The sequence below is a fragment of the Onychostoma macrolepis genome, chromosome 16 (genome assembly GCF_012432095.1).
Source record: "Onychostoma macrolepis isolate SWU-2019 chromosome 16, ASM1243209v1, whole genome shotgun sequence".
Lineage (NCBI taxonomy): Eukaryota > Metazoa > Chordata > Actinopteri > Cypriniformes > Cyprinidae > Onychostoma > Onychostoma macrolepis.
In genome coordinates this window covers 33,047,055-33,072,394 of record NC_081170.1, presented here as the reverse complement: position 1 = coordinate 33,072,394, position 25,340 = coordinate 33,047,055, and the positions used below count along the sequence as shown (strand labels likewise).

Sequence of the window (25,340 nt, the reverse complement as noted above, 5' to 3'; positions counted from 1 at the left end):
ACAGACTGATATTTCTTATTAATGTCCATACTTTAGAAAACACTGAAGAATCAAACACCCAAATAAAAGATCTTCCTGCAGATCAGGTAAATTGCATGCTTCTGTATTTATTTCTTTTTAAACCACTGATATTTAATTCACGAATTAATTTTTCAAACAGTGCCCTTCTGTGAGACATCTGGAGGCTCTTGATGGCAAGATCTCTGCCAGACAGGAGCAGCTCGAGCTCTGCACCATGATCCTGAATGACCTGCTGGAAATCCAGAAAATAGCTGCTGTAGGTTTTTAATATTATTTACAGAAGTGCTTTTAAAATGCTGTTTGCAGAGCGACTCATTCAAATGTTGATTTTGGTAGGAAAGAGGCCTTGAAAATGCATCACTTCGAGGACTGGATAATTGAACTGTTTCCTCTCAGTATTTGCAATTTACAAGTGTCTATATATAAATAAAATCTTGATGTGAAAGTGTTGGAAGAGCAATTTCTTTCTGAAATAAGTAAAAGAGTGAAATAACGTAACAACTCAGGATTTTACTGGTATTGTATTGCTTTTTGATTCAAAAAGTTATTACTTTGCCATAATACTTTATACAAAACAAGCATATGATAAAAATTTTCACATTATACATTCTTTAAAAATACAGATCTTTACAGTTTCTTCACACTTTGGGTATCAAAAGCAGTCCTCATGGAAGCATTTGTTTCCTCTTTACCTCAAGCTTCTGAGACTCCACTAACAAGACAGACCAACCTTTCCTCTTCTCTAGTGTCCTTTGATGCTGCCTGAACCAGAAGAAATCCAGAATAATGAAACGCAACAGCTTAATAAGCTAGTCTGTTGCACAGAAAGACCAAACCATAAGTTAATGCCTTAAAAAGACCCATGTGTGACTGAAAAGGTAATGATAATGATGGCACCTGATGAAGGTGGAATGATTAAAAAAACAAAAAACAAAAAACAAAAAGTCGATCTTGAGCAAGAACAAAACCAGAACAGTTGACAGTCAAGCAAGTAGTTCTTTCACAAGTATTTTTCCAACATTAAAACAAATGCAAGATTTTCATGTCATGTGGGGGGGTCAATAAAATAAAAAAATTACATTGAAGCAGCAATAATTTTCAACAGGAAAAAAATATACATATATAACATTGCAATGCCCAGATACAAAACAAAACAGATTAAGTCACACCAAACATAACTGTACACAACACAAACATTTTGATAGGTGAGACTTGAGGGAAAAAAAAGGCTTTTAAACTTGAAATACTCAATGCAACAGGACACGGCTGTTTCTCTAAATGATGACTTGCATACTAAAATGCTGACACATGATATTTTTCTTACGAGCATGTACAGATGGAGTGATTTTATGTCTTTTCTATATGCTCTATGACATTGCATAGTTACTTATTTTTGTTAGGTGATGAATAATAACTGCCTTCAATCGAAATGAATCTTTCACGTAAAGTAACTTGTCAAAACTAGAGTCCTATGTGAAATATGCGAACAAACAATAAGGTCAGAAAGCGTGTGCATTATTATTATTAAGGTACGATTGATCATTATATTGGCTGGACCCCAAAGTAAGTGCATTTATAAGAGAAAAACGGTGTTGTTCAGATAGATCGCATTATAATGTTCTAGTACTAGGTTTGCACAGGTCCCATTAATAGATATTTAACAAGAAAATGTAGTGGATCAATAGCAAAGCAACTAATTAACATCGAGGGAGCGACGTACACAGATTCTACCATGAGCTACCAGCGCAATGTAGCATCACTGTTTCATTTGGCACAGGATAGGAAAAGGCTCGCTCAGTAATATCTATCCGATTCAAATTCTCCATATCTAGTCCATGCTGAAATGAAATAACTATCATGAGTTGTAAGGCAATTCTTGTCCTACTTGAGTCTGAAACACAAGGATCGGCGGAGAACTACATACTGCATAAGAGATGCACAGGTGACAGTAAAGGCAGTGCAGAGTCACGTCTCTCATCTCACACCCAAAGTCTGATTTCTCATAGTTCTATACAAAAATACAAATACAATCTAAAGGCTTAAACATTTATCATCTCAAATGTACTATGTATTTACATTACGGTCAGCTCTTTAGAACCTCTATACAGCAGTGGTATATAAATGAGGGGCAAACGAGCGGCATTGGCCGGGTCGGCTGAACCGTGGCTGGGTAGTGCACTACAAGCAGGTTCAAAACAACAGGTCAGATGAGTTGTGTCTGCTTATCTGGTCAGGAACTCATAAATACAGACACGCGCGCACACACGCACACACACACACACACACACACGCACACGCACGCATCATCTTAGAATATACCGCTGCTTGTTTTTCTGCATCCCTGAGCGGGTCACAAGAGACTCACGCGGGTTTAGAAACGGGGTTCACGAAAGAAAAAGTGCAGGGAGACACTGATAAAAGGCGGGAAACAAAAATCTGTAACAACCGATGGGGAAAATAAAGGAAACCCAACCACATGCCTATCACAAAGGCAAAAGCGTTTGATTTCATCACAGAGTATTCAAGAGTGATCATTTTTGCATAAAGAAAAGGACTATATATTGTGGCTACAAATTAAGAACTTGTTCCCATGACTTGTTAATTCATTGCCACAATTTACTAATTTGTTCCCAAATCATGGCCACACACTGACTTAACTAAAACAAGGGAATGATTTAGTAACTAGTAGCCACAATTTACTACAATGAGGGAGTGAATTCCTAAATTGTGGCCATGATTTACTATATCCATTATATAAATAAAACTAATTAGTGAATCATGTAACAAGAATATAAAAATTTAAAATTAAATAAAAAAACATGAATAAAAATGTGAAATTACAAATTAAAATCAGTATAAATTCAATTCAGTTTAAATAATATATTTATTTATTGTTTATATTATTTTTACATTACTATAATGAAAATTGGAGGTATGAAATTGTAATTAATAATTAAAAAAAAAAGTAAAATAGGGTTAATTTTCTTTATGCAAAAATTACCATTTTATATTTTTGTTTTGATTGTGGGAAATATGACACAGAAAATTTCTAGACAGGTTTCGTGAGATTCACTTAAAGGCAGACTTTGTTTGGGGAAAATCTAGAAAAATATGTGACCCTGCCTGTTTTTTTGTTAGAATTACTGTTTTCTACATAAAATCATCCTACATAATGTACAGAACATTCTGTGAAAATACAAACTTGATATCTTTAACACTGACTGAATAAGACCATGTTAAATATTGAAATGATAATGAAATTAATAGGTGAAATCAAATTTTGAGGCTCGTTATCTCAGAATTCGATTTTTAGACTTTAGCCTGGTTTTCACAGGCAGGGTCACATATAGTGAAAAGTTGGGAACGAGCGCTACATTTTTCCAACAATTGAGTATTTTAATAAATTAACATACATAAAATTAAATACTAAGTTATAGGCAGCCAAATAAACCTAAATTACATTTAAAAGGCAGGTAAATGTTCATCGTAGTTTATCAAGAGTGACAAACCGTAAAATAAAATCTCAAAAATCACATTATTATTATTTTGAGCACTGCAGCCTTTCTAATAAATTACACATAAAATACTTCAACGTTTCAATGTGCAGGACTTTTCGTAGATGACTTCATTACCCACAAACTGTGATGAAGGCCTTTCCGTTGAAGCCTCAGACACATCAGTGAACTAATGTGCAGTAAATTCCCATCGATCTAGTGGGTTTCAAGTTTAAACTCAAGTACAGCATGTGGCTGGGTGAAAACGCATCTCGTTTTGTACGGTGAATCTCTATAAGCAGATTTAGTTCTTTAAATAATCTCTGAAATAATCTACCAAAACAACGGGGTTAAAACACTACCGAGACTCAAATCATTATGAGAAGCAACTAAACGACTTCTCCTGGTGCCCTAATCTGCTCCTCCTGCTACTCTCCCTTAAAAGTGCACCAAACACCACTCACTCTGATCAGGACACCACACAGGCCTGGGGAGAGACAGGTGCCTATAGCAGAGGTACAGGTGTATGTGAGATACCCATCCGTACACAGTACAGACGAACAGTGAGGCCTGAGCCTCTAGGGGGCGCTGCTGCTGCCTCCATCGGTCATGCCTAACTCATCTGCCACCATCAGCAGAGCCTCTATGTTGGCCGTGGTGTCCGGACTGAGCAGATCTGAGACATCCATGCCGGCCAGGCCATCGCTGGGGGTGTTGGGGGTCACCGGAGCGGGCAGGTTGTCCTGCTGGGGCTGAGCGGGGTTCTGTTTGGATGGGCAGCAGGAGCGAGGCTCTTCGGGGAGGGCAGGAGGAGCAGGAGGAGCAGGAGGAGGCGCAGCAGCAGGAGGCGGCGATGTGTTTTTTGACTTCTCCAGCGAGGAGGCAGCGCTCTTGTCGAGTCGCTCTTTAGCCGAGTCTCTGCAGGCACACTGACACTGGCAGGACTCCTCCTGCTTTATGATGATGACCGGCAGACTCAGACCGATCTGCTGCACTGCGTTCCCTGAAACAACCACAACAACTACCTGTGAGAGACGCTCATGACAATCTGTACTGCACTCTCTGTGTTAGGGATGCATACCTGAATGTCCACCGACTGGTATGGCTGTTGTAAAAAAGACCTTCTCTACTTTTGGGCCCTGAAAATAAAAGCAGTAATGTCAAAAACTGCCATTAATTCATACCTGAACTAGACAATTATTAAGATCATAACTATTGTTAAAACAATCTAACAGTATTGACATGAATTCAGAGAATATCTGAAATGAAACTTATGTCATCAGGTACTCCTCATGTCGTCCCAAACCCATAAGATTTCCATACATTTTAGAAAAACAAATGAAGATTTTTTTTTCTTCAATTTCTTTTTTTTCATTTCAGTTTTTTCACTAAAACTTTCAAGCTTCAAAAAGTTCATAAAGAAATCTTTTACTTTCACAATTTCTTTTACGATATCTTTGTGAACATTTTGAAGATTTGGACTTGCAATGGAGCGACAGAATACTCCCAGGCTTCATTAAAAATACCTTACATTTGTGTTTGGCACAAGTCTTATGGGTTTCGAACGACACAAGGGTGAGTAAATAATGACAAAACTTTCATTTTTCATAAGAAAAACCATCCCTTTAAAAGGCAGGGTAAGCGATTTTTCAAAAACGTTATAGAAAACCAAGTCGGGGGCCGAGTCCCAAAACAAACTTGTAGCCAATCAGCAGTTAGGGGCGTGTCTACTCATGATGTGGAGGAGAGAGCGTTCAGTGAACAGCCGAGCGACAGAAAGATAGAGATGGTGGATAAAAAACAAAAGAGGAAAACGTCTGGGGAGCGATAAGACAAGAAGTAGGTCCCGTGTAAATATCGGATCAGCTTTCCAGCGCTGGAGAGAACTCAAGGAGCGGAAGGCCTGTGATTGGACGCTGAGGTTGCTTTGTTTCTTCTCGATAGGTGAGTAACACACTGGTCATGCCGAGCCGCAAGAGGTAAAGCCTGCCTACACTGGACGCGTGTATTTCAGGCAAGAATGTAGTTGTTTAAAATTCAAATCTGCGGTTTATTTATAAAAACAGTGCCTATTTTAAAATGTGCTTCGCCGATTTCAGAGACGTGAGCTCCACCGCTGGCTCTGATGTCTCTGTAGTGGTTAAACATAAGATATAATTTGTTTTGGATAAATCTAACAGGTAATCTTTGGTCTTTATTCTATTGTTCTATTAATATGTTAAAATGAAAATGAAAACAGGCAATGTTTGATATAATATTTTGTTTCATTGTAATGTATGCATATTCCCTGAACTACATTTCTGCGGCTATTAATATGTTTAAATGGAAACTAAATGAGGCAGTGGTGTTTGATATATTTCTTCTGTAAACACAGTGAGGAAGCTTGCAGCAGTGAGGCGAGCTGACTGACGTTATCAAGTACGCTGCTCTTTGCAGAATTACCAGACTTGTGTCGTTTCCGTCCGCAGGAGTTCACACTCCCGAGTCTAACTCGTGAAGTCCGAACTACCGAGGATGCAAGTCCGACATTTGCGTACTTGGTGTTGAGAAACGCACGCAGACCAAACGTTACGTTACCAGACTATTTGCCTAATCTTCTCAGTACTTTAGACTGCGATGGAAACGCAGACAGCAACAGGTCTGGGGAAAAAAAGTTCCTGGGACATATTGTTCCAGGTAATTTAGGTGGAAAAACAGCTTATGTTTCACAGAACTAATCGTTGCCTGGGTTGCGTAGGCTAAGTATATGTGGGGCGGATCTATCAAAATAGGGGCGAGACCCGTTTGGGGTATAGGGGCGTGTTTGTTTTGGTGATTTCGAATATCAACATTGGCTTCCAGAAATCGCTTACCCTGCCTTTAAGGGCAGCTTAATAAATTAAGACAAAACATAAGATAGAAACATGCAGCTGAAGCTTAAGTAAAACAGAAAAGCAAAACCACAGATATAGTTGAACAGTAGACTGCTGGACCTGTTGTTCAGGGTTTTGCTGCGCGCTGGCGGCACTGCTGAGGATCCACTGCAGGTTCTGATCGGACATGACGATGCTGGGCTGCAGGCCGAGCGTGGGGGCGATAGTGATCGTAGGAGGAGGAGGAGGAGGAGGAGGAGGAGGAAGAGGAGGAGCCAAAGGCACCGTGTGCGTTACTGCCGCCGTCACCTCAGTCGTTACGGCCGGCGTGCTGGAGACTCCGGGTGCGGATGGCGGAGGCACCGGCTGAGCCGTAGAGGTCAGTGTCACATAGTGCTGGGAGACCGAGGGTGCAGATGGAGCGGGCACTTCTGGTGAGTGTGATGAGGTGGGCGGAGCACAGGGGAAAGTGGAGGTCAGTAATGAGCTGCTGACAGCGGGAGGGGGCGGGGCCGGCTGAGAGGGGAGTGTCGTAGGCGGAGTCTGAGCCTCCACATCAGGAGACGTGATGGAGCAGGATGGGGAAGAGGTGGATGAAGGGGGCTGAGTGGACACGTCTGCAGCAGCTGTCTGAGGTGACGGCTCAAGGCCAAAAGACTCCGCTAGGTTATCTGGAGAGACAGAGGCCTGACGTCAGATTGAGCCACATGATATATAAAAGTGATGGCTCACTCCTACTATGCAGTACATTTTGTGTACGCTGGTTGAAATGTTAAAGATGGAAATCATGTCATTAAAATATTATCAATAAGTGAACTTTTAAAAAGATTGTGAGCAAGTTTTAGCACGCTGTTCGTGGCATGTTTCTATCTAAGTATTAGTAGGTGTTGTCCCAATTTGCATACTTATACACCAAGCCATTTTCTACTAACATTGTTAACATGTTTCTAACATTTTTTGTGAAATGTTGTTAACGTATTAATATGCTGCATATTTTAACGTTGTTAACAGGTTTCTAACATGTCATTTTACATTAACATTTTAAATGATGATAAATGTGATAAAACATGTTAGAAATGTTTTATCACATTGCTAGCATGTTTTAACACACTGTTAACATGTTGCAACACATTGTTACCATGTTAATATGTTGCTACCATGTTTTCAGAAATAGCACATTCCTATAGTGTTAGCATTTTTTAACATGTTGTTACGACATTTCTAATATGCTGTAACATGTTGCTAAGATGTATGAGCACATTGCTAACGTTTTAACATGTTGTTACCACGTTTCTAACATGTAACATGTCGCTGAGATGCATGAGCACAATGCTATCATGTTACTAATATGTTCTATCGTGTTGTTACCATGTTTTTACACATTGCTAGCATATTTAAGCACATCTCTAACATGTTTAGCATTTTAGCACATTCCTAATATAGTGTTAGCATGTTTTAAGGGGGTCTCCTATCCAGGTACTGACCAGGCTCAACCCTGCTTAGCTTCAGTGGGCAACAGGGTAATATGGCTGTTTACAGTATAAATTTTAAGTGCCTGTGAAAATCTCTGAAAGTCTGGTATACTCAAAAAAATAAATTAAAATAAATACTTTAATAGATTACATAAAACACTAACAAATGCTTTTTCACTTTTAGTTACCGTACTGCATAAGAGGAGTGACCCAGTGTATTTGAACACAGTGAGCTCTAGAGTTCTTGCCTGTGGGTTTAGGGTCGTCTGGGCTGACACTGTTCTCAGGACTCTGGAACATCAGCTCAAAGATTCGTATGGGGGTGACGCTGTTCAGATCCAAACCCTGAGACTGAGACATGAACATGTGCTGAGATGAACTCGTATCTGAGTGACGACTGAAAACAGCTCTGTGGAAATGAGGACGCGACTCACATTGTGGTTCTCCTGGAGCTCAGAGTCTGTGGAAATGAGGCTCAAATCACTGAGGCACAGCGAGTGATTCGCATCCTGCAGTTGAACAAGTATAACAGTACCAATTAAGTCCACTGTCCTAAAGCGGTCATGTAACAAAGCAGCCAGACAGGGCTGTGATTATGTGAGTGCGCACCTCTGACAGCGGATGACTGCTCATGGTGAACGCTGGACCTTTATCATGACCCCGAATGTGACTCTTCAGGCTGTACTGAGAGCTGAAGGTCTTCTCACAACCATCGCTCGGACAGAAAAACGGCTTCTCTCCTGGAACAGAAAAAGAGACCATAAGAGAAGAACAACCTCTTATGCTTAGCAAGGCTGTATTTATTTGATCAAAAATACAGGGAAATTTTAAATATTATTAAAATGTTAATATAACTTGTTTTCTATTTTAATATAATTAAAAATGTAAATTATTCCTGTGATCAAAGCTGAATTTTCAGCATCATTACTCCAGTCTTCAGTGTCACATGATCCTTCAGAAATCATTCTAATATGATGATTTGCTGCTCAGGAAACATTTCTTATCATTATCAATGTTGAAAATAGTTGTGCTGCTTCATATTTTTGTGGAAACTGTGATAGAAAGTTCAAAAGAATAGTGTTTATTAAAAATAGAAAACCTTTGTAACAACATAAATGTCTTTACCATCACTTTTGAGCAATTCAATTCATACCTGCTAAATAAAAGTATTAGTTTGTTTTAGAAAATGGTAGTGTAAGTCACCAATATATTGTGCACATCTACTGCAGGAAGGAAAGAGTTTTTGACAGCAGTGTATTACACGAAGCTCATATTCACTTTGTGTTTGTGTCAGACTGACAGAGCATGAAACCTCAGTGAAAACAATCCAGCTGCTTAGTGAGAGGCACATTCATGAAGCCCTTCACCGCAGGTCAGAAACCCCTCAGCTGTTTGAGGTCATATGAAGCAAACAGACATATGAAATATTGGTCAGAATAATAATTTTTTTTTTTTTTTTTTAAACCTTTGGACAGAATATAAAAGAGAAGTGTTTCTACATAATTGTTTGTGGTTGAGTATCATATTTGATACATCATGCTTTTATGACTCATATAATATGATTGAGAGAGAATATGGAACTCATCCCTAAGCAAAAATATGCTATTTGGTGCAGTTGCTGATATTATATGGCCAAAATGTGAGATATAATTCTGATAGCTTGAAATGCAAATCAATCTTTATAACAGTATAGCAGATACATAAATAAAATCAGTAAGATGATAATTAAACTCTTAGTTTTATTATCAAAGCTCTGTAGTTTGTATTGTGGGGGAAAACACAACAACAACAAAAAAAAACTGGTGCGTGGATTTCAAGTAAACCTAAGTTGCTTCAGTCCAGTGAGTTGAAATATTACTAACAATAAAAAAAAGTTATGTTTACTTGATAAAAATCAGTAAGGATTTCACAGCAAAAAGACGAGCAACAAGCTGAACGTTGACATCTCTACAATTGGACTAAGAGACCTTTTACTTGCACAAACTTATAAAATATCAGTCAGACAACAGAAGACATTTAGTAGATTGTGCAACAGGTTTTTAGGCAAGGTTTTGATCATGTTGATAAATTAGAGGCCTTAGAAATTTGCACATCAAATATGACACAGTAGGCTTTATAGGGTAAAGAAGTTTTGAGACTTTGTCAGTGTACTGCTTTGATTTTGAGATCATTCATGGGTCAGACTGCCAGTGGCTTACCAGTGTGTGTCCGTACATGTGTTTTCAGGTGATGACTAGCAGCGAAAGCCTTACCACAGCCATCATGATCACACCTGCAGACACAAACACAATAGTACCTCAATCGTTACTAATATGCAAATGTGCCACATTCATGATTAAGGAGGTGTTCTAACTCTGATACTGGCTGCACATTCAGGATCTGATCGCTCTGATCACACCTCTGAGTGGGTGCTGTATAAATCAATCAGTTATCCTCACCGGAATGGTTTTTCCCCCGTGTGTGTGCGGATGTGCTTCCTCAGGTCACTGAGTGTGGTGAAGTACTTAGTGCATCCCTCTGATTCACAGTTAAACGTCTTGCCAGTGTGCAGCCTCTGGTGTGCTTTCAGTCTGACGAGAGCAACACAGTAATCATGCAGTGATCAGGTTTAGTCATTGAGCAAATGCATTAACACAAAGTACAAATGAATGAATTATGTATGGGTGAATGAATAATGACAAATTTTTCATTTTTTAAGTGAACACTTGGAAGTAACTAGATGCAAAGCACAAAGTTTCCACCGATGCAGAAGGGCTGGGTTAAAAATAATGCTCAATTTTAATCAAGCTACACTCTTATCGATTCGTAGATCCAAACGATTATTTTAGTGTATGCTGTTTTCTGTTGATGTACTGTCTGACAAAACTTTACCAAACACTACTTGTAGCATCATGCCAGCCATCCAATAATTGTGAGATTAAAAAAAAAAAATGTAAATAAGAAATGAACTACTACTGATGTACCACTAAATGTAAAGTTGTCACTGTAAACAATGTCTCAAAACATTTAGTTAACACTTTACTTGAAGGGGTGTGCATAAGACTGACATGACACCTTCATAATCATGACATGACACATGTCATGAATATGAAGGAGGTTTTATGCATGTTTGTGACAACTGTCATTAAGTGTAATTCGCTCAGTTATGTCATTTTTAATGCAAAAATTACATTATTTAACCTAACCCTACCCCTACCCATAACAAAGACATATCAATGTCATCTTTGCATTAACTGAGCGAATGACACTTTATGACAGTTGTCATAAACATGAATAAAAAACCTTCATATGACACATGACACATGACACGTCATGATTATGAAGGTGTCATGTCAGTCTTATGCACACCCCTTCAAGTAAAGTGTAACCAAACATTTATCTCAGAAAAGCCATTCAATGTCCACAAAATTGTTAGTCAGCAAGAACAAAATAAGAGAAGAGCATTTTGCTAAATATATGTGCACTATATTACACATTCATTATACAGTATTTTTCATTAACCTGTTCATGCTGTCGTCATTAATTTAAATGAATGAAAGGTTTTATTACAATCATTTAAATGTTTATATTCCAACAACAAATTGGAGCAGAAACATCATTAAATATAAAAAGTGGCTTTAAATTAACTTAATTTAAATCGTTGTATACATAAACATAGGAACTGAATTTAACAGTTTGGACTAATTTAAGTTAACCAAATGTTAATGTTAAATTAACTAAAGGTTAATTTTAACCTTTAATATTATAGTAATGTCACAGGGTTCTCAGTATAGTTTATAGCATTTATTGAGAAAAAATTTCATATACTGTACCTGACATATTCAGATGAATCAATATTGAAATCAAACTGAATTAAGAGCTTGCAAATTGAATTATGCAATCCGTATCAATACCCAGCTCTACTGTGATATCTTCTGATTGGCTGTGTTACATTTCATGTTTATTATACAGAGTGTGATTTCAGACCAGTGCGATTTCACTCCGAACGGGGCGACCCAGCGCGATGCAGAAATTAAATCCAAGAAACCAATAAAACGACCTGCACTCTTTGCTTGGCAGAGCTACGACTGATTAGATGCGTATCTGAGGGTGCAGGACATTAGCAAACAGAGGCTCACAGGAAGTGAGTGGCAGCAGATCTGTGGCTTCTGGCTAGCAGTCACATGAGCTTCTGTGAGACCCCAATACAATTAGGGATGCAACGATACCATTTTTTCAGAACCGATCCGATACCAGCGCAGTTTAAAAAAAAAAAATCGATGTAGAATTTCTATTTTGTGGGTTAAACACAATCTACTACATATAGATAACTTCATTTTAATGGAAAATAACAAATGAAAAAATATATAATCATAATCTATGACAAACATACTATTATAAACTAGGTTAGTGGATAACTCAGCAGCAAAAGATACTCTAGAAAAATCATGGGTGCACTTTTTTTTTATAAAACCTAGTGAAGTGTCGGACTAAATCTGGTAAAATGGTACACATTGCTCTTTGTATTGTTGTAAAATACATTCATGAAAAAACAAGCAAATACATTTATATATAAATATATACTATAACATTAAAAGACATTTCTTTTAAATCTATAGCACAGTAATGAAGGCAGCAACATATGATTGATAGGACAGAACAAGAAAGACTATTAATAATCTTTCATTGCGCAAAAGAAATGTAATACGAAAGTCTCCAATAGAGAGCGGCACAAAGCGCTTATGCACATCCCGAGCGCAGAATGATGCGCTTCAAACAACACTTGAGTCACAGCGCGCAGGCTGCGCAGCCCTCCGAGTCTGCACAGAAAAGTTCAAAGTACAAAGGGAAGAGATATTGATGCCTAGTGTATTAAATATGTGCGTTAGTTTATTGAGCCTTTTCTTTTAACAGTTTTAAACCTCAGTTACTGTGCGCTCTCAGAGAGAGTTTGACTGTAGTAACCGAACACGCAGCTTGAACACTGAATGGAGGATGACAGACAGACGCAGCGGAGAGAAGAGTTTACCTGAACTTGAATTTAACGACTTAAATATTCATCTGTACCTCACATTAAACTATGGAACAGCTTCAGAACACTTGAAATATAGCGCACGAAAACTTTATGGTGCTTTATAATGTTTTTGTGCCTTTCGTGGGGCTCAACAATAGCACCGAATAGTATATGCACAATGTCGGATTCGGATCGGTCTCGTCTGACCGATACCCGGTCCAGCAGAAAATGACCGTATCGGAGCCGATACCGATCCTGAGTATCGGATCGATGCATCCCTAAATACAATGCAATCGCTGTCTAACAGCAAAGCCCACAGGAGGGCAGGAGCAGCTACTTAAGCATGCAAATGTAAAACTAATAAATAGTGTTTCATCCTCATATCCACCTGTAGAGCGTGTTGAAGGCTTTCTCACAGCCCTGCACGTCACACTCAAAGGGCTTCTCTTTTGTGTGGACGCGGACGTGGATCTTCAGGCTGTAGGATGTGAGGAAGGCCTTGCCGCAGCCCTGCTGATTGCACACAAACGTATATTCACCGCGGTGCGTCTTCTGATGCGTGCGCAGGTTTCCCGCCGTGCTGTAGGTGCGCGTACAGCCCTCGAACATGCATTGGTATCGCTTCACCTGAGAGACAGAAAGAGCCAATGGTCACTAAGAGAGATTGGGAATGACAGTCTCCAATGGAGAACAAAAGGCATCACTAAGATGAACAAAATGTTGCCCTTTTTGTCAAACTACCATAAACAACACTTTCTCACAGAAGCCAGGCTCTACAATGAACAAAACATATTTTATCTAAAATATTTATATAGTGGAATGACAAATTTATCAATTAATACTTTGAAACTTTTCTCAAAATCTACTCAAGCCTCAGGGCATCCAAGACGTCTGTTTGTTTATTTCTTAATGGGAACAGATTCGGAGAAATATAGCATTGTGTCACTTGCTCAGCAATGGATGCTCTGCAGTGAATGGGTGCCGTCAGAATGAGAGTCCAAACAACTGATTAAAACATCACAAGTAATCCACACCACTCCAGAGTCCAGACCATCAATCAACGTCTTGTGAATAGAAAAGTTGCGTGTTTGTTAGAAACAAATCAATCATTATGACGTATTTGAGGTCAAACTTTTGCTTCTGGCCAAAATACAGTACTGGTCCATAATCCATAATAACGCTTCCTCCAGTGAAAAAGTCCGTCTCCTGCTTTCTCTCACATCAAAACCGACCATTTGGCATTTAAACAGTGCATAAATAATCTGTGCATATTTCTCTCCTGATTCAGATGAGGCGACTTTTTCCACTGAAGGAAGCTAAATTATGGGCAGATGACTCCTATTTTAGCTGGAACTATTATGATGGATATTTTTTTAACAAACATGCAGCTTTTTGCTTCACAAGACAAGACGGACTGATGGACTGGAGTGGTGTTGATTACTGTTCAGACTCTCATTCTGACGGCACCCATTCACTACAGAAGATCCATTGGTGAGCAAGTGATGTAATGCTACATTTCTCTAAATCTGTTCCAATAAAGAAACAAACCCCTCTACGTTTTGGATAGCCTGAGTAGATTTTCATTTTTGGTTGTACCATTCCTTTAGGTGGCATGTGGGTCAGATACGTAACCAAGTGGTTAACTCACATGGTGCTACCCGTGGTGCTCATGTGTACAACATAACATCAAATCTGGCTCATGACATTTCCCAATCCACCCACTTCTTCTCTCTTCATTTCCTGTCATAATACTGGCCAATGATTGCCATACTACTGATATGATTTCTGCAGCATGCATTCTATGCATACTAGGCCTGTGTAAATTTTCTGCATGCACTGAATATCACCTGCTACATTTAAATAAAGGTGCAGTACACAACAGAGCACATTTCATGCAGCACTGACTGTATCTCACAGTGCAATGCATTTGAATGACCTTTCATTTCTAGCGTGATGTGAGCTTTCTAAAACATTCACTTTGCTTGCCTATTAAAATGGTAGAATGTTTTGATTTCATGCTTCTCTTTTAAACTTTCTTTTTTATCAAAAATTAAGGTATATCATTTTTTACTAAAATATTAAGCTGCACAATTGATTTCAACGTGGAAAATGTTTCTTGAGCAGCAAATCAGCATATTAGAATGATTTCTGAAGGATCATGTTACACTGAAGACTGGAGTAACGATGCTGAACATTCAGCTTTGATCACAGCAATCAATTACATTTTACAATATATTCACGTAGGAAATTTACTTTTAAATTGTAATATTTCCCAATATTACTGTTTTTGCTGTATTCATGATCAAATAAATGCAGCCTTAGTGGGCAGAAGAGACTTCTTTCAAAAACATTCAAACATATTACTGACCCCAAACGTTTAAACAGGTAGTATAAATTACATTTAAAAAAATCTAATCTATTCTTCACAGTTACATGTTGAAAAAAAAAAAAGTTAAAACAAAAAGACAAATTAGAAATGAAGATATGTTTCAGTGGCATATGCTCTTGCCTATTTTTTCCACTCTCTTGTAACATGGCATGGTGAGAGCGATCAAAGGGCATCAAGGGCCAACTCTGGCAAGCTGGACCTGGTTTCATCTACTCTGGTCTAGAATTATTGATGTATTAACAGTTTTTTGTGTGTAGTTTAAAAAACGTATAACATGCAATTGCCCTAAATAAAATAAGTTATATTAATCAACATAATTAGGGATGCACGATATTTATCGGACAGATAAATTATCGACCGATATGGGTGAAAATGACGTCATTTTTATTGCTCCGATAAATAAATTAAATCCGATAAAGTACGCTTGCTGGTAAATCAATCAATCTGTCTGATTTATCTGAGAGTCATCCACTTTCCGAGTGCAAGTGACTGCAGCTTTAAACTGCAGTGACTCTCAGCTTGTGTCACACTCATTACGTCATCATCTGTGAACATGTCTTCGGCGGTCTGGAAGTTTTTCTTGGTGGCAGAGGAGGACAATACCATTGCTATTTGCAACGCATGTTGAGCAAGGATTCCGAGAGGAGGAAAAAAGTCTTCAAGTTTTAACACAACAAATCTTATATCTCATTTGAAAGGTTGTCATTGCGGCGAAGCTGTATTAAAAGAAAATAATAATTAGGGACTTTAAGCTGCAACGGCATTCCAACGTCATATTGTGCGTTCGCGACTTCAGCTGCTACTTCGTGGCGTTCTACTGTAACCGTCTACTAGCGGAGAACAGCTGCTTTGCCGTAGTCGTTACAACGTGACAGCTTATGTAGTTAAATGTTGCGTTTTATGGTATATACTATTTAATTCCATCAGTATACGATTCTACCATTAGTCTTTCATTTAATCTGTGTTGATTATGTTTTAAAATTAAGCCAATTTAAATGATTTTTTTCGTTTGTACAAAGATATGTCTGCTGTTAGCAACAGCGCCTCAAGTAGCACTGAGACTAAAGATATGTGAAGAGAACCATGTAATTATTGCCTAAACATCCTCCTCATAATGCATCATTTGTATTTAAATAAATGACTGAATGCCGCGTTGTGCCTTCGTGTTTAGGTTGCTTAATTATTTTTATGTTCTCGGCTACGGCGGTGTAACAGCTTACTTCCGGTCAACGTAGCCGTTCCATTCGCAGCTGTTGCTTGAAATCCCTATATAACTTCCTCATCCTCATGCACTAAAAAGGTTGAATAGATGCATTTCTTTATGCATTAAATATTTGAATATAAATTTGTGGTTAATGAGTTGTTAATTGCAGATAAATCACAGTTCTGTCATATTTCTGTTAAACCATTTCTGTTACTAAGTATTGTGGTGCCTTACACAAAAAATAAAAACATTTGAAGAGTCAGGACTGATGTTTGCTATTATAGTTAGGCCAGAGCTACTAAAATATCAGTTTCATCAGTGCATCTTAGATTTTGTATTCTCCTGGGTGCACAAACGGCAGATTATATGAAAATTATAGGTAGACCCTTTATTTTAGGGTCTCTTAACTAGTTGCTTATTAGCATGCATATTGCTAGAATATTAGCCATTTATTAGTAGTAATTAAGCACATATTAATGCTTTATTCTACATGACCTCATTCTACATCCCTAATCCTAAACCCAATACCTAAACTTAACAACTACCTTACTAACTATTAATAAGCAGCAAATTAGGAATTTATTGAGGGAAAAGTCATAGTAAATAGTGAATAAGTGTTCCCTATTCTAAAGTGTTACCAAATTATAATATAAAAATGTGAACTTATCGGTTATCGGTATCAGCCATAAGAAGGACTTAATTATCGGTTATCGTATCAGTTGAAATTTTTCATATCGTGCATCCCTAAACATAATTACCAACCAAGATTACAATATCAGGAGTTATTATTTTATTCTATGTGCAGAATTCTGCTCAAATGTTTCATAAGCTGCTTATATCATAACAATGGATCAATAAAGCGTGTCCTGCTGTGTTTGGGAAACACTGAGCTCTATTCTGAGTGGTTTACGTGTGGCCCTGAATGACCTGCGCCTCTCTGTGTGTGTGTGTGTTTCAGCAGCAAACAGACTCTCTTTCACATCAAGCCACTGATCAGTATTCAGCAGCAAAATCTCGTTACACAGACATCTCTGTTCCCGTGAGCAAAGAACATCAGGCCGTGAGATAATGCTGATCTCTCTTTGCTCTTAAAAGGCAAACACACAAGACAAACTACATATCAATAACTCTAAAAAACACACCTTACTTAATTTGTTCTGGAAATGTCATGCCCACTTTAAGGCTACAGTCTAGCCCAAATGTGATTTTTATCCTCATATGGTCTACTGCATTGTATTTGTCCTACTACTGAACTTTAATGATGCATCACATCATTTGCTTCCGAGTCTGACCATGTCATCTCAGTGCTCTTCATATTTAAAATCTCCTTACATTTTCATTCAACTACGTACATAATCAGCCAGGGGCGTTTCCTCCGAGTAGGCAAGGGAGGCAGTGTCTCATCAAAAAACTGGATGAGAAAATAATGTTACAAAAATAAAACAACACCAATATTAGTAAATATGACATTAAAAGATAAAAGTCACTCGCTTTTATAAAGTAACACTGTCCAACAGCAACACCCGCAGCTAAAGTTACAGCTGAAGCTTGTCTCCCCTCAGCCCACTGACTTTCAACAGAGACCCCATAATGTGCCATGACTTTACTGGAGGGTAATTGATCGTTCGCAAAGACCCACCCTCCTTGGTTACTGTTGCCATGACCGACAAACAATGCCGCTCTCACACTACATTCATGTTCTCAAGCAGTTAAAAATACATCACAGATCAAAGAGGAAACTGACAACACACCGACAGAGAAGACAGAGCAGGTTACTTCTGATATGAAACAAGGTCTCAGGAACTTCAGCTTTTAAATCGTGTCATTTTTAAAGAAATTCAAACAATAAATACAGTTTTGTGGCTCTTCAATGTGTCGTGACAGATCACTGTATTGCCTCAGTTCAAACACGTGAACCGATCGTCTTTTCATATTTACTTAAAGCACGAAATGAACATGAATAAACATCAGAAAGTGTTTAATTTCAACTGCGAAAAACAATTTTTCAAGTTGAAGTCCACCAAAGTTAATCTACTGATTTGTCTGATTTGTGGTTAAGGCTAGAAGGGATACAGCTGCGGCTACTGGGCATGCGCATTTACATATTTTCCGATCCAACAATATAACGTGAAACCTATGAAAATGGTTTTTAAAAAGTACATAGTGCCATAGTTTCATCACTTTAGAGTGTCGCAGTAAAGGACCTGTCGTAGTTTAATGAGTGGGAAGATGGCATGAAGCGACGCGGCGCGAGGAGAGCTGCATTGAAAACAAATGAGCACACGTGTATATACAGCTCCCAATCGGGGCAAAGTTCACAGGATTTTGTCCACAGAATGATAAGAGCACACGTTTTAACATATTATTTTATTATTTAACACTCGGGCAAGATGACGGATAGCAGCGGTGGCTAGGGGTGGGCGATATAGCCTCAAAATTATATCACGATATTTCAAGAATATTTGCGATAATGATATTTATGACGATATACAAAAAAAATATGGAACAACGTTTTATTGGTGATTGCAGCTGGCAGGCAGCAGCATTTATTAGTGCAAACACAATGAAGGGCATTTTCCATCCTTTTCCAATGAGCTACTGTCATTGATGACAGACTATCTAATTCGAAGTGTAAGGGCCCTATCATACACCCGGCGCAAGGTGCAGCACAAGTGTTTTTGCTAGTTTCAGCCCGACGCAGTTCTCATTTTCCCGTCCTGCGCCACGTTGTTTAAATAGCAAATGCATTTGCGCCCATTTGTGCACCAATGGCCATTTGTGCTGGTCTGAAAATGAGGTGTATTTTTAATTTTTTTTTATAAATAGGCCTAAATACAGCCTTGATCAGCATAAGAGACTTCTTACAGAAATATAAACAAATCTTACTGGCCCAAAACTTTTAAACAGTAGCAAACATGAATATATTAAAATGAATTTAAAAATGTAAAAAAATTCAATTATTTCAGTGTCTTGTGCGTGTGAACCAGTTAATGCAGTTTGCCTATTCAGAGCAATGTCACAGATGGGTCATGTTTAAAAGGTCACGAGAAAAAAACACCTGAAAATCATCTGATTTGAGCATAATTGGGTGCTGTGGCTTACGCTGTCAATGTAGCTGAGCTTTTGAGCATACATTATCAACATCAATCATTCTCTGAATACAATAGCAACAATAAAGAGCTCATGTAACACACAGTGTGACACACAAAAAAGACAACTACAAACATATCCAAGTATTTAGGGTTATTATGAGACAAAGCCATGTAGATGTGATGAATGACCTTTCAATATGTGTGTGTGTGTGTGTGTGGCATAATAGGCAGTAAAAGCCGGTCATTTGCAAGTCTGTGTAATGCAAATAAACCACCTGGAGCCATTTGTTGCAGCCAAATTATTCTATTTCTGCTTCGCGGTGGCCATTCCACATGAGAAATACTACATTATGGCAATATTTGAATGCTTTGTGTTTGCATCTTCAGTCTGTTCAGCCTGATATCATTACAAATGTTACATAATATCTGTCAACTTAATAGTCAATCTATCACATATAGTCTTGGTAGGACTGCAAGATAATTATTAAACGGTTCATCAAGATTATTTTGCTCAAAAACTATAATCACGATAATTAATCACGCTCATTGTCATTTCATTTCATCAGAATTAATGCACTTTCAAGAGAATCAATCAAACATCAACTTGCATGGTTTGCTGGCAGATTTAGTCGCAGTAAACAGCACAAACGACTGTGTGAACAAAAAACTGAAGAACAGGCTGTATTTAACTTTTACCCGAGTAGAATATCTCAATAGAGAATGCTTAACTCCTTTCAGCTCAGCGAGCGAGAGCGTATGGCTGCCAGGTTGGGAATATTAAGTAAACCACTGCAGAAAATGCATAGATTTAAAAAAAGGTTTGATTGGAAAATTTAAACTCTCAGCATCTGGCAACCACAACCAATGCAAGATGATGCAAATGGAAAATTCAAATGAAACAGATAAATAACCAGAGGGCAAATATCAGAGGCGATTATGTTTAAACGAGACAAGCAGAAACTGTGATCATGATCTGTGATCTGAATGTCAGCTTCAACATTACATTGGCAGAGATCTTGCGCCTGTGCTGTGAGTGAGAAAGAGCATTTAGTGTTCAGACTGAGTCATCATCATTAATCACAGAACAAAATGGATGTGGCACAATTAGCTCAGACCTCCCAAAAACACACTGCTCGAGTATAAAGATCTGCAAGTGATGCTCCAAAATTTCGGCAGCCACAACAGTTCTGAAGTATGCACTTTCTGATGACTGCGTAAACACTGTCAGCAGTGTGGACACACTTCACCCTAACCAAAAATGATGCTACAGTAGCAAAATGTTAAGTCTGTTTAGTTGAAATAGTGAATTTCACTGAATGAAACTGAATTTAATTCCCCAAACTCTATTTCCATTTCATTTTCTAAAACTTTAATTTTAGCTTCTGTGTTTACACAGCTTCTGTGCAAAAAATTACTTTTAAATTAATCTCTAAACTTAACTTTATTTTAAACAGTAAACCTCCGTATTGTTAATTTTGACTAAATTTTAAAAGATTAATTAAATTGTTAAAGCTTCATGCATTCATTTGATTACTACCATTTTTATGTAATAAATTTGTATTAAATCATAAAACATAGAATCCACAAAAAAAGAAAACAGACAAAACTGAATTTCTGAAAGAATAAAACATATCATAGGGCCCTATTATTATTATTATTTTTTTTTAAATAAATAATTTATTATTTTATTAAATTGTTAAAGTTATAGGAATTCATTTAATATTATTTTTTTATTATTATTAATATTTAAAAAGCATTAAGACAGAATTTAGAAAAAAAATAATGAATTTCATAGGACACTATTATTGTTAACATTTAAAAAAATTAAGTAATTGTTTTTATTATTAAAATTTATTTAAACTATTGAAACAGAAACCAGAGAAATCAAAATGGAAAACATGGAATTTGGGACAAAATAAAACAGATTTCAAAGGGCACTATTATTTGAATACATTTTTAGATTGTTATAGACTTATGAATTCAATTAATTAAACATGCTTCTTGATTATAATAATTGAATAAAACCATCAAAATGGAATCTAAAAAAGACAAAAAATAGAACAGAAATCAGAATTTGGGACAGATTTAATAGGGCACTATTATTGTTGAAATTTTAATAAATTGTTAATTTGTTAAAGTTTTATGAATTCAATTTTTTTAGACACGAGTTCTGATTATTAACATTTAATGAAACCATCAAAATGAAATCCAGAAAAAATGAAAATGGAAAACACGGAATTCGGGGAAAAAACAAAAAGAAAAATTTAGGAAAAATGAAAATGGAATTTTATAGGGCCACATAATCAGTTTAAACCAAGTATAAATCCAAGTGGTCAGTGCATTAACATCTGACTGACTTCCAGACTGGATGTTTAGCATGTGGTTAGGGCCAATGTGAGGTCTGGGTTGTGCAAAAAACACCGGCCTCTTGTGATTTCACCAGACTCGCAGATGGAGGAAGTTTACTGGACCAGCAACCGTAAGAGCAGAGGACGGCAGGGTCCAGAGCTCTGATGTGAAATCATGTGGAAACACAGATCCTGTGGGGATGAACGCCCCATGCAAACACGCATCCCCTATCCAAGCTTATCTGATTTGCTTTCACTGAACAAGCAGATCTGACTCATGAACACACAAGCGCCTTACCGGTACAACCAGATTTAACACAAACAAAGCAACGAGGGTCGTCGCTGAAAGCAATGCTCTGTCATAAAAGCTGCTCACCTCTCTCTGCTTGGTCTCAGGGCACTCGGAGTGTAGCGTCAGCGTTGCGCCCTCGATGTTTCTCGGCATAGGGGTGGACCCCGGGTTAATGATGAACTGTATCTGGTCCGGAGAGATGGTGTGGTGTATGTATCCCTGCGACATGCCATCCGGGTCACCCATGAAGGCCAGAGAGCCCTCGTCTCCCTCGCCCTCTCCCTCCGGCAGGAAGGCCATGCCGTCCTCCTCGCCCTCCTCGTCCAGGCGGATGGGATCTTGCTCGATGAGCACGGTGGTGCGATCGTAGACCCTTCCCGAGGAGGACGAGGGTCCCGAGATTATGCGGTCGTCTTTGTCAAAGTCGGCCATCTTGTCCTCATCTTCCTCCTCTCGGCCCAGTTTGTCCACATCCTCTTCCTCGTCCTCAAAGAGCATGGCTGTCTCTGTGAGAGGACCATTCTCTCCCATGATCCTGATGGAGGAGCTCAGTCCTGGGTTCGTGTCCACGTGCTTGCTTTTGTTGCGGCTGGAATAAGTTCAAAGAGGTTTAAGACAATATTCATAGTACACAATGCCAAGTAATCAAATGGAAAACAGGATTTATAGGTCTTTTTTTTGGGGGGGGGGGATTAAATTAAAGCTGAAGTAACTTATTTTTTTCAATAAATGAAATAAAGTTGAAATAAGATACAAATATCAGATGAAAAACACAAATGAAAACAACAAGTATAAAGCTGAAATAAAATAATAAGATAAATATCAGATGAAAAACAAAAAAAAACTATAAAAAAAATTATTCAATATCTGAAATAAAGCTAAACTAAAATACGATAAGTCACATAAAAATTAAAAAATTAAATATTAAAACTAGTTTTCAGTAAATAAAAAGCTGAACAAAATAAGAAATATCAGATTAAAAAAAAAAAACTTAAAAATGAACAAAAAAATAAAAATAAAACATTGTTTTCAGTAAACAAAATAAAACTGAAATAAAATAAAATTAGATAAAAATATCAGATGAAAAACATAAAACTTAACATCAAAATTACAATTAAAACTTTGCCTTGGCAGCTAACTAAATAAATTAATTATGTTATGCAAGTACTAAAATTAGTCAAACTAAAAATTTAATAAAAAGAAATTAAAATGAAATGGAAATAAGAAGTGAATAAAATTACAGAAGCACATAAGAACGGCTAAAATTAAAAATTGAAAACTGAAAATATAAAAAAAGTTATATCAAAATTAATAAATGCTACGACAGTATATAATTAATACTAAAATGACACCAGTCCTCACGGTATCGTTATAACAACTGCAGATTATTATAATGATTAAATGAGGAACAATAAGGAAATAAGTCAAGATCTATTACAATGTAATGTGCATATTATCAATAATTTTTTTTTTTAAATGCTAAATTGTAAGTTTAGGTACATTTACATAAATCAGTATAATTACAATGAAAAGTACATATCAACATGTCTGTTTTACAGTATTGTTGTGATAAGAGGTATTCTAATAAAAATAACAAACAATGTAATGTGTTGGGAAAACAGCACCATGTCTCGTACTATCACGAGAAACTAGGACAATGCAGGGAAACTATTTTTGGCCAGTGTTAGAGTAACCACAAAACAATCAGGGTAAAGGTGCATTTGTAAACTGAAACCACTGTTGCCATGAAACTATAACAAGTGGTCAACCTAAAACGAACCTAACACACAAATGACCAAGACACACCGGCTGTGTCGCAAAACCTAGCAAGCTGACTAGCTAGACAGCACTTTGGACATCATTATGTTCTGAGTCGACACCTTTGATGCCTGAAAATGTCAATAAAAGGTTTTAAGATTATGATGTTATAGGAAGACACTGTACTAGGTTATAATAACCATAAATGCTGTCTAGGAAGGGAGCTTACCGTCTCATGATGCTTGAAATGCTATAGATGGGAAGTTCTCTAGGTTATTATGCTCAAAAACACGGTCTAGGAAGACAGCTGACTAAGTTATTATGCCCAAAAATGCAGTCTAGGAAGGCAGCTGACTGAGGCGGTATGTAAGGCAGACAGTGTACACTATGAATGCCTTTCTCATACTACTACAGTTACAAAGAGGACATTATGTCTCAAAGTGTTGAACACACTATGACAACAACAAAAAACCCTCATAATATTACACAATGAGCCTTAAAGCAGGTGAGTTTATATGGCTCTAGAGGCTTCTGTCATTCTGGACACTTTCTAGAAGTTTCCACGTTCACTTTGACATTGATGACAATCACAAGTAATGCATGAAAATATTCACATTTATCAATTTGAACACACACACACAGAATCCCGCGAATACATTAGAGACCTTAAAAACGTGCAGTCTTTAATGTCGTGCAGTCATAAACGTGTCATATTCAGCTTAAACTGGAAATATTTTATAAAAACAAACTGTCATGTCAGTTCTGCTAACTGTTAGCTCACCTGTGTATTGAAGCTCCAGTCATTAGTTCATCTGCTTCTGTCCGGTCAACATTAATAATATCCCGAAGACAAAAGGACTGAAATAATTAAGCAACACATATTTCATATAATCACTTAAAGCGGTCGTATTTAATTAAGAAATCAGAGCGAAGCTAACAGGCTAATGTGCTAGCAGAGTCTCCATTCACATCAATGACAGGCGTTAGCTTCATTAGCACGCCATTAACACTAGTTTATAGATCATATTAACCAGTGTCGTTTGACACAAGCGCAGTTCATTTGACGTTTTAACCAGTTAAAATGTAAAATATTCTGAGAACGCTAAATATGTGATGGTTAAAGCATGTAACGTTAGGGTGGATGTATGCTAACATATTTACCCCGTTAGCATTGAACAGAAACTCTAATGAAACCGAGACAAGCCATTAAAACATCTGAACAAAAACGACACACTTTTACACCGCCAAATAAAGCAGATTAAATCAACTGCATGTATTTACCGGTGTTATAAAGACGCTAGAAGCCTCTGTAATGTTGTGTATCGGGTCCTGTCTTCGTTCCTCCCCAGCGGCACCATCATGAAAAGCAGCGCATACAGACTCCAGATCAGTTCACTTCACTGTTATTCAGATCCGTTCAGTTCG

The 25,340-nt window shown here is 37.5% G+C and overlaps 1 protein-coding gene across 2 annotated transcripts; it reads right to left on the bottom strand.

Moving 5' to 3' along the window:
• Positions 1-527: 527 nt before the first annotated feature.
• Positions 528-25,340, bottom strand: mtf1 (metal-regulatory transcription factor 1). Of its 2 annotated transcripts, XM_058746359.1 has the most exons (12): positions 25,197-25,324; positions 24,697-24,773; positions 22,242-22,746; positions 13,221-13,459; positions 10,278-10,409; positions 10,038-10,111; positions 8,449-8,579; positions 8,274-8,348; positions 8,088-8,190; positions 6,488-7,038; positions 4,597-4,654; positions 528-4,518 (listed from the first exon to the last, which is right to left on the bottom strand). In XM_058746359.1, exons 2-12 carry the CDS (start codon positions 24,717-24,719, stop codon positions 4,094-4,096), a joined length of 2,316 nt encoding a protein of 771 aa, XP_058602342.1. In that variant the 5' UTR covers positions 24,720-24,773; positions 25,197-25,324; the 3' UTR covers positions 528-4,093. The 2 variants fall into 2 exon arrangements, with proteins under 2 accessions (XP_058602342.1, XP_058602343.1); XM_058746360.1 differs by lacking the exon at positions 24,697-24,773 and having other exon boundaries at positions 25,197-25,340.

What these genes read in the sequence shown, in the direction of transcription:
- mtf1 (XM_058746359.1), bottom strand. Translation starts at nt 24,719, where the DNA reads ATGACTGGAGCTTCAATACACAG. An exon ending in ACGGGGGAAAAACCATTCCG is followed by an intron (nt 10,112 to 10,277) that starts GTGAGGATAACT and finishes TTGTGTCTGCAG; the next exon opens with GTGTGATCATGATGGCTGTG. An exon ending in AGCTCCAGGAGAACCACAAT is followed by an intron (nt 8,191 to 8,273) that starts GTGAGTCGCGTC and finishes TTCATGTCTCAG; the next exon opens with TCTCAGGGTTTGGATCTGAA.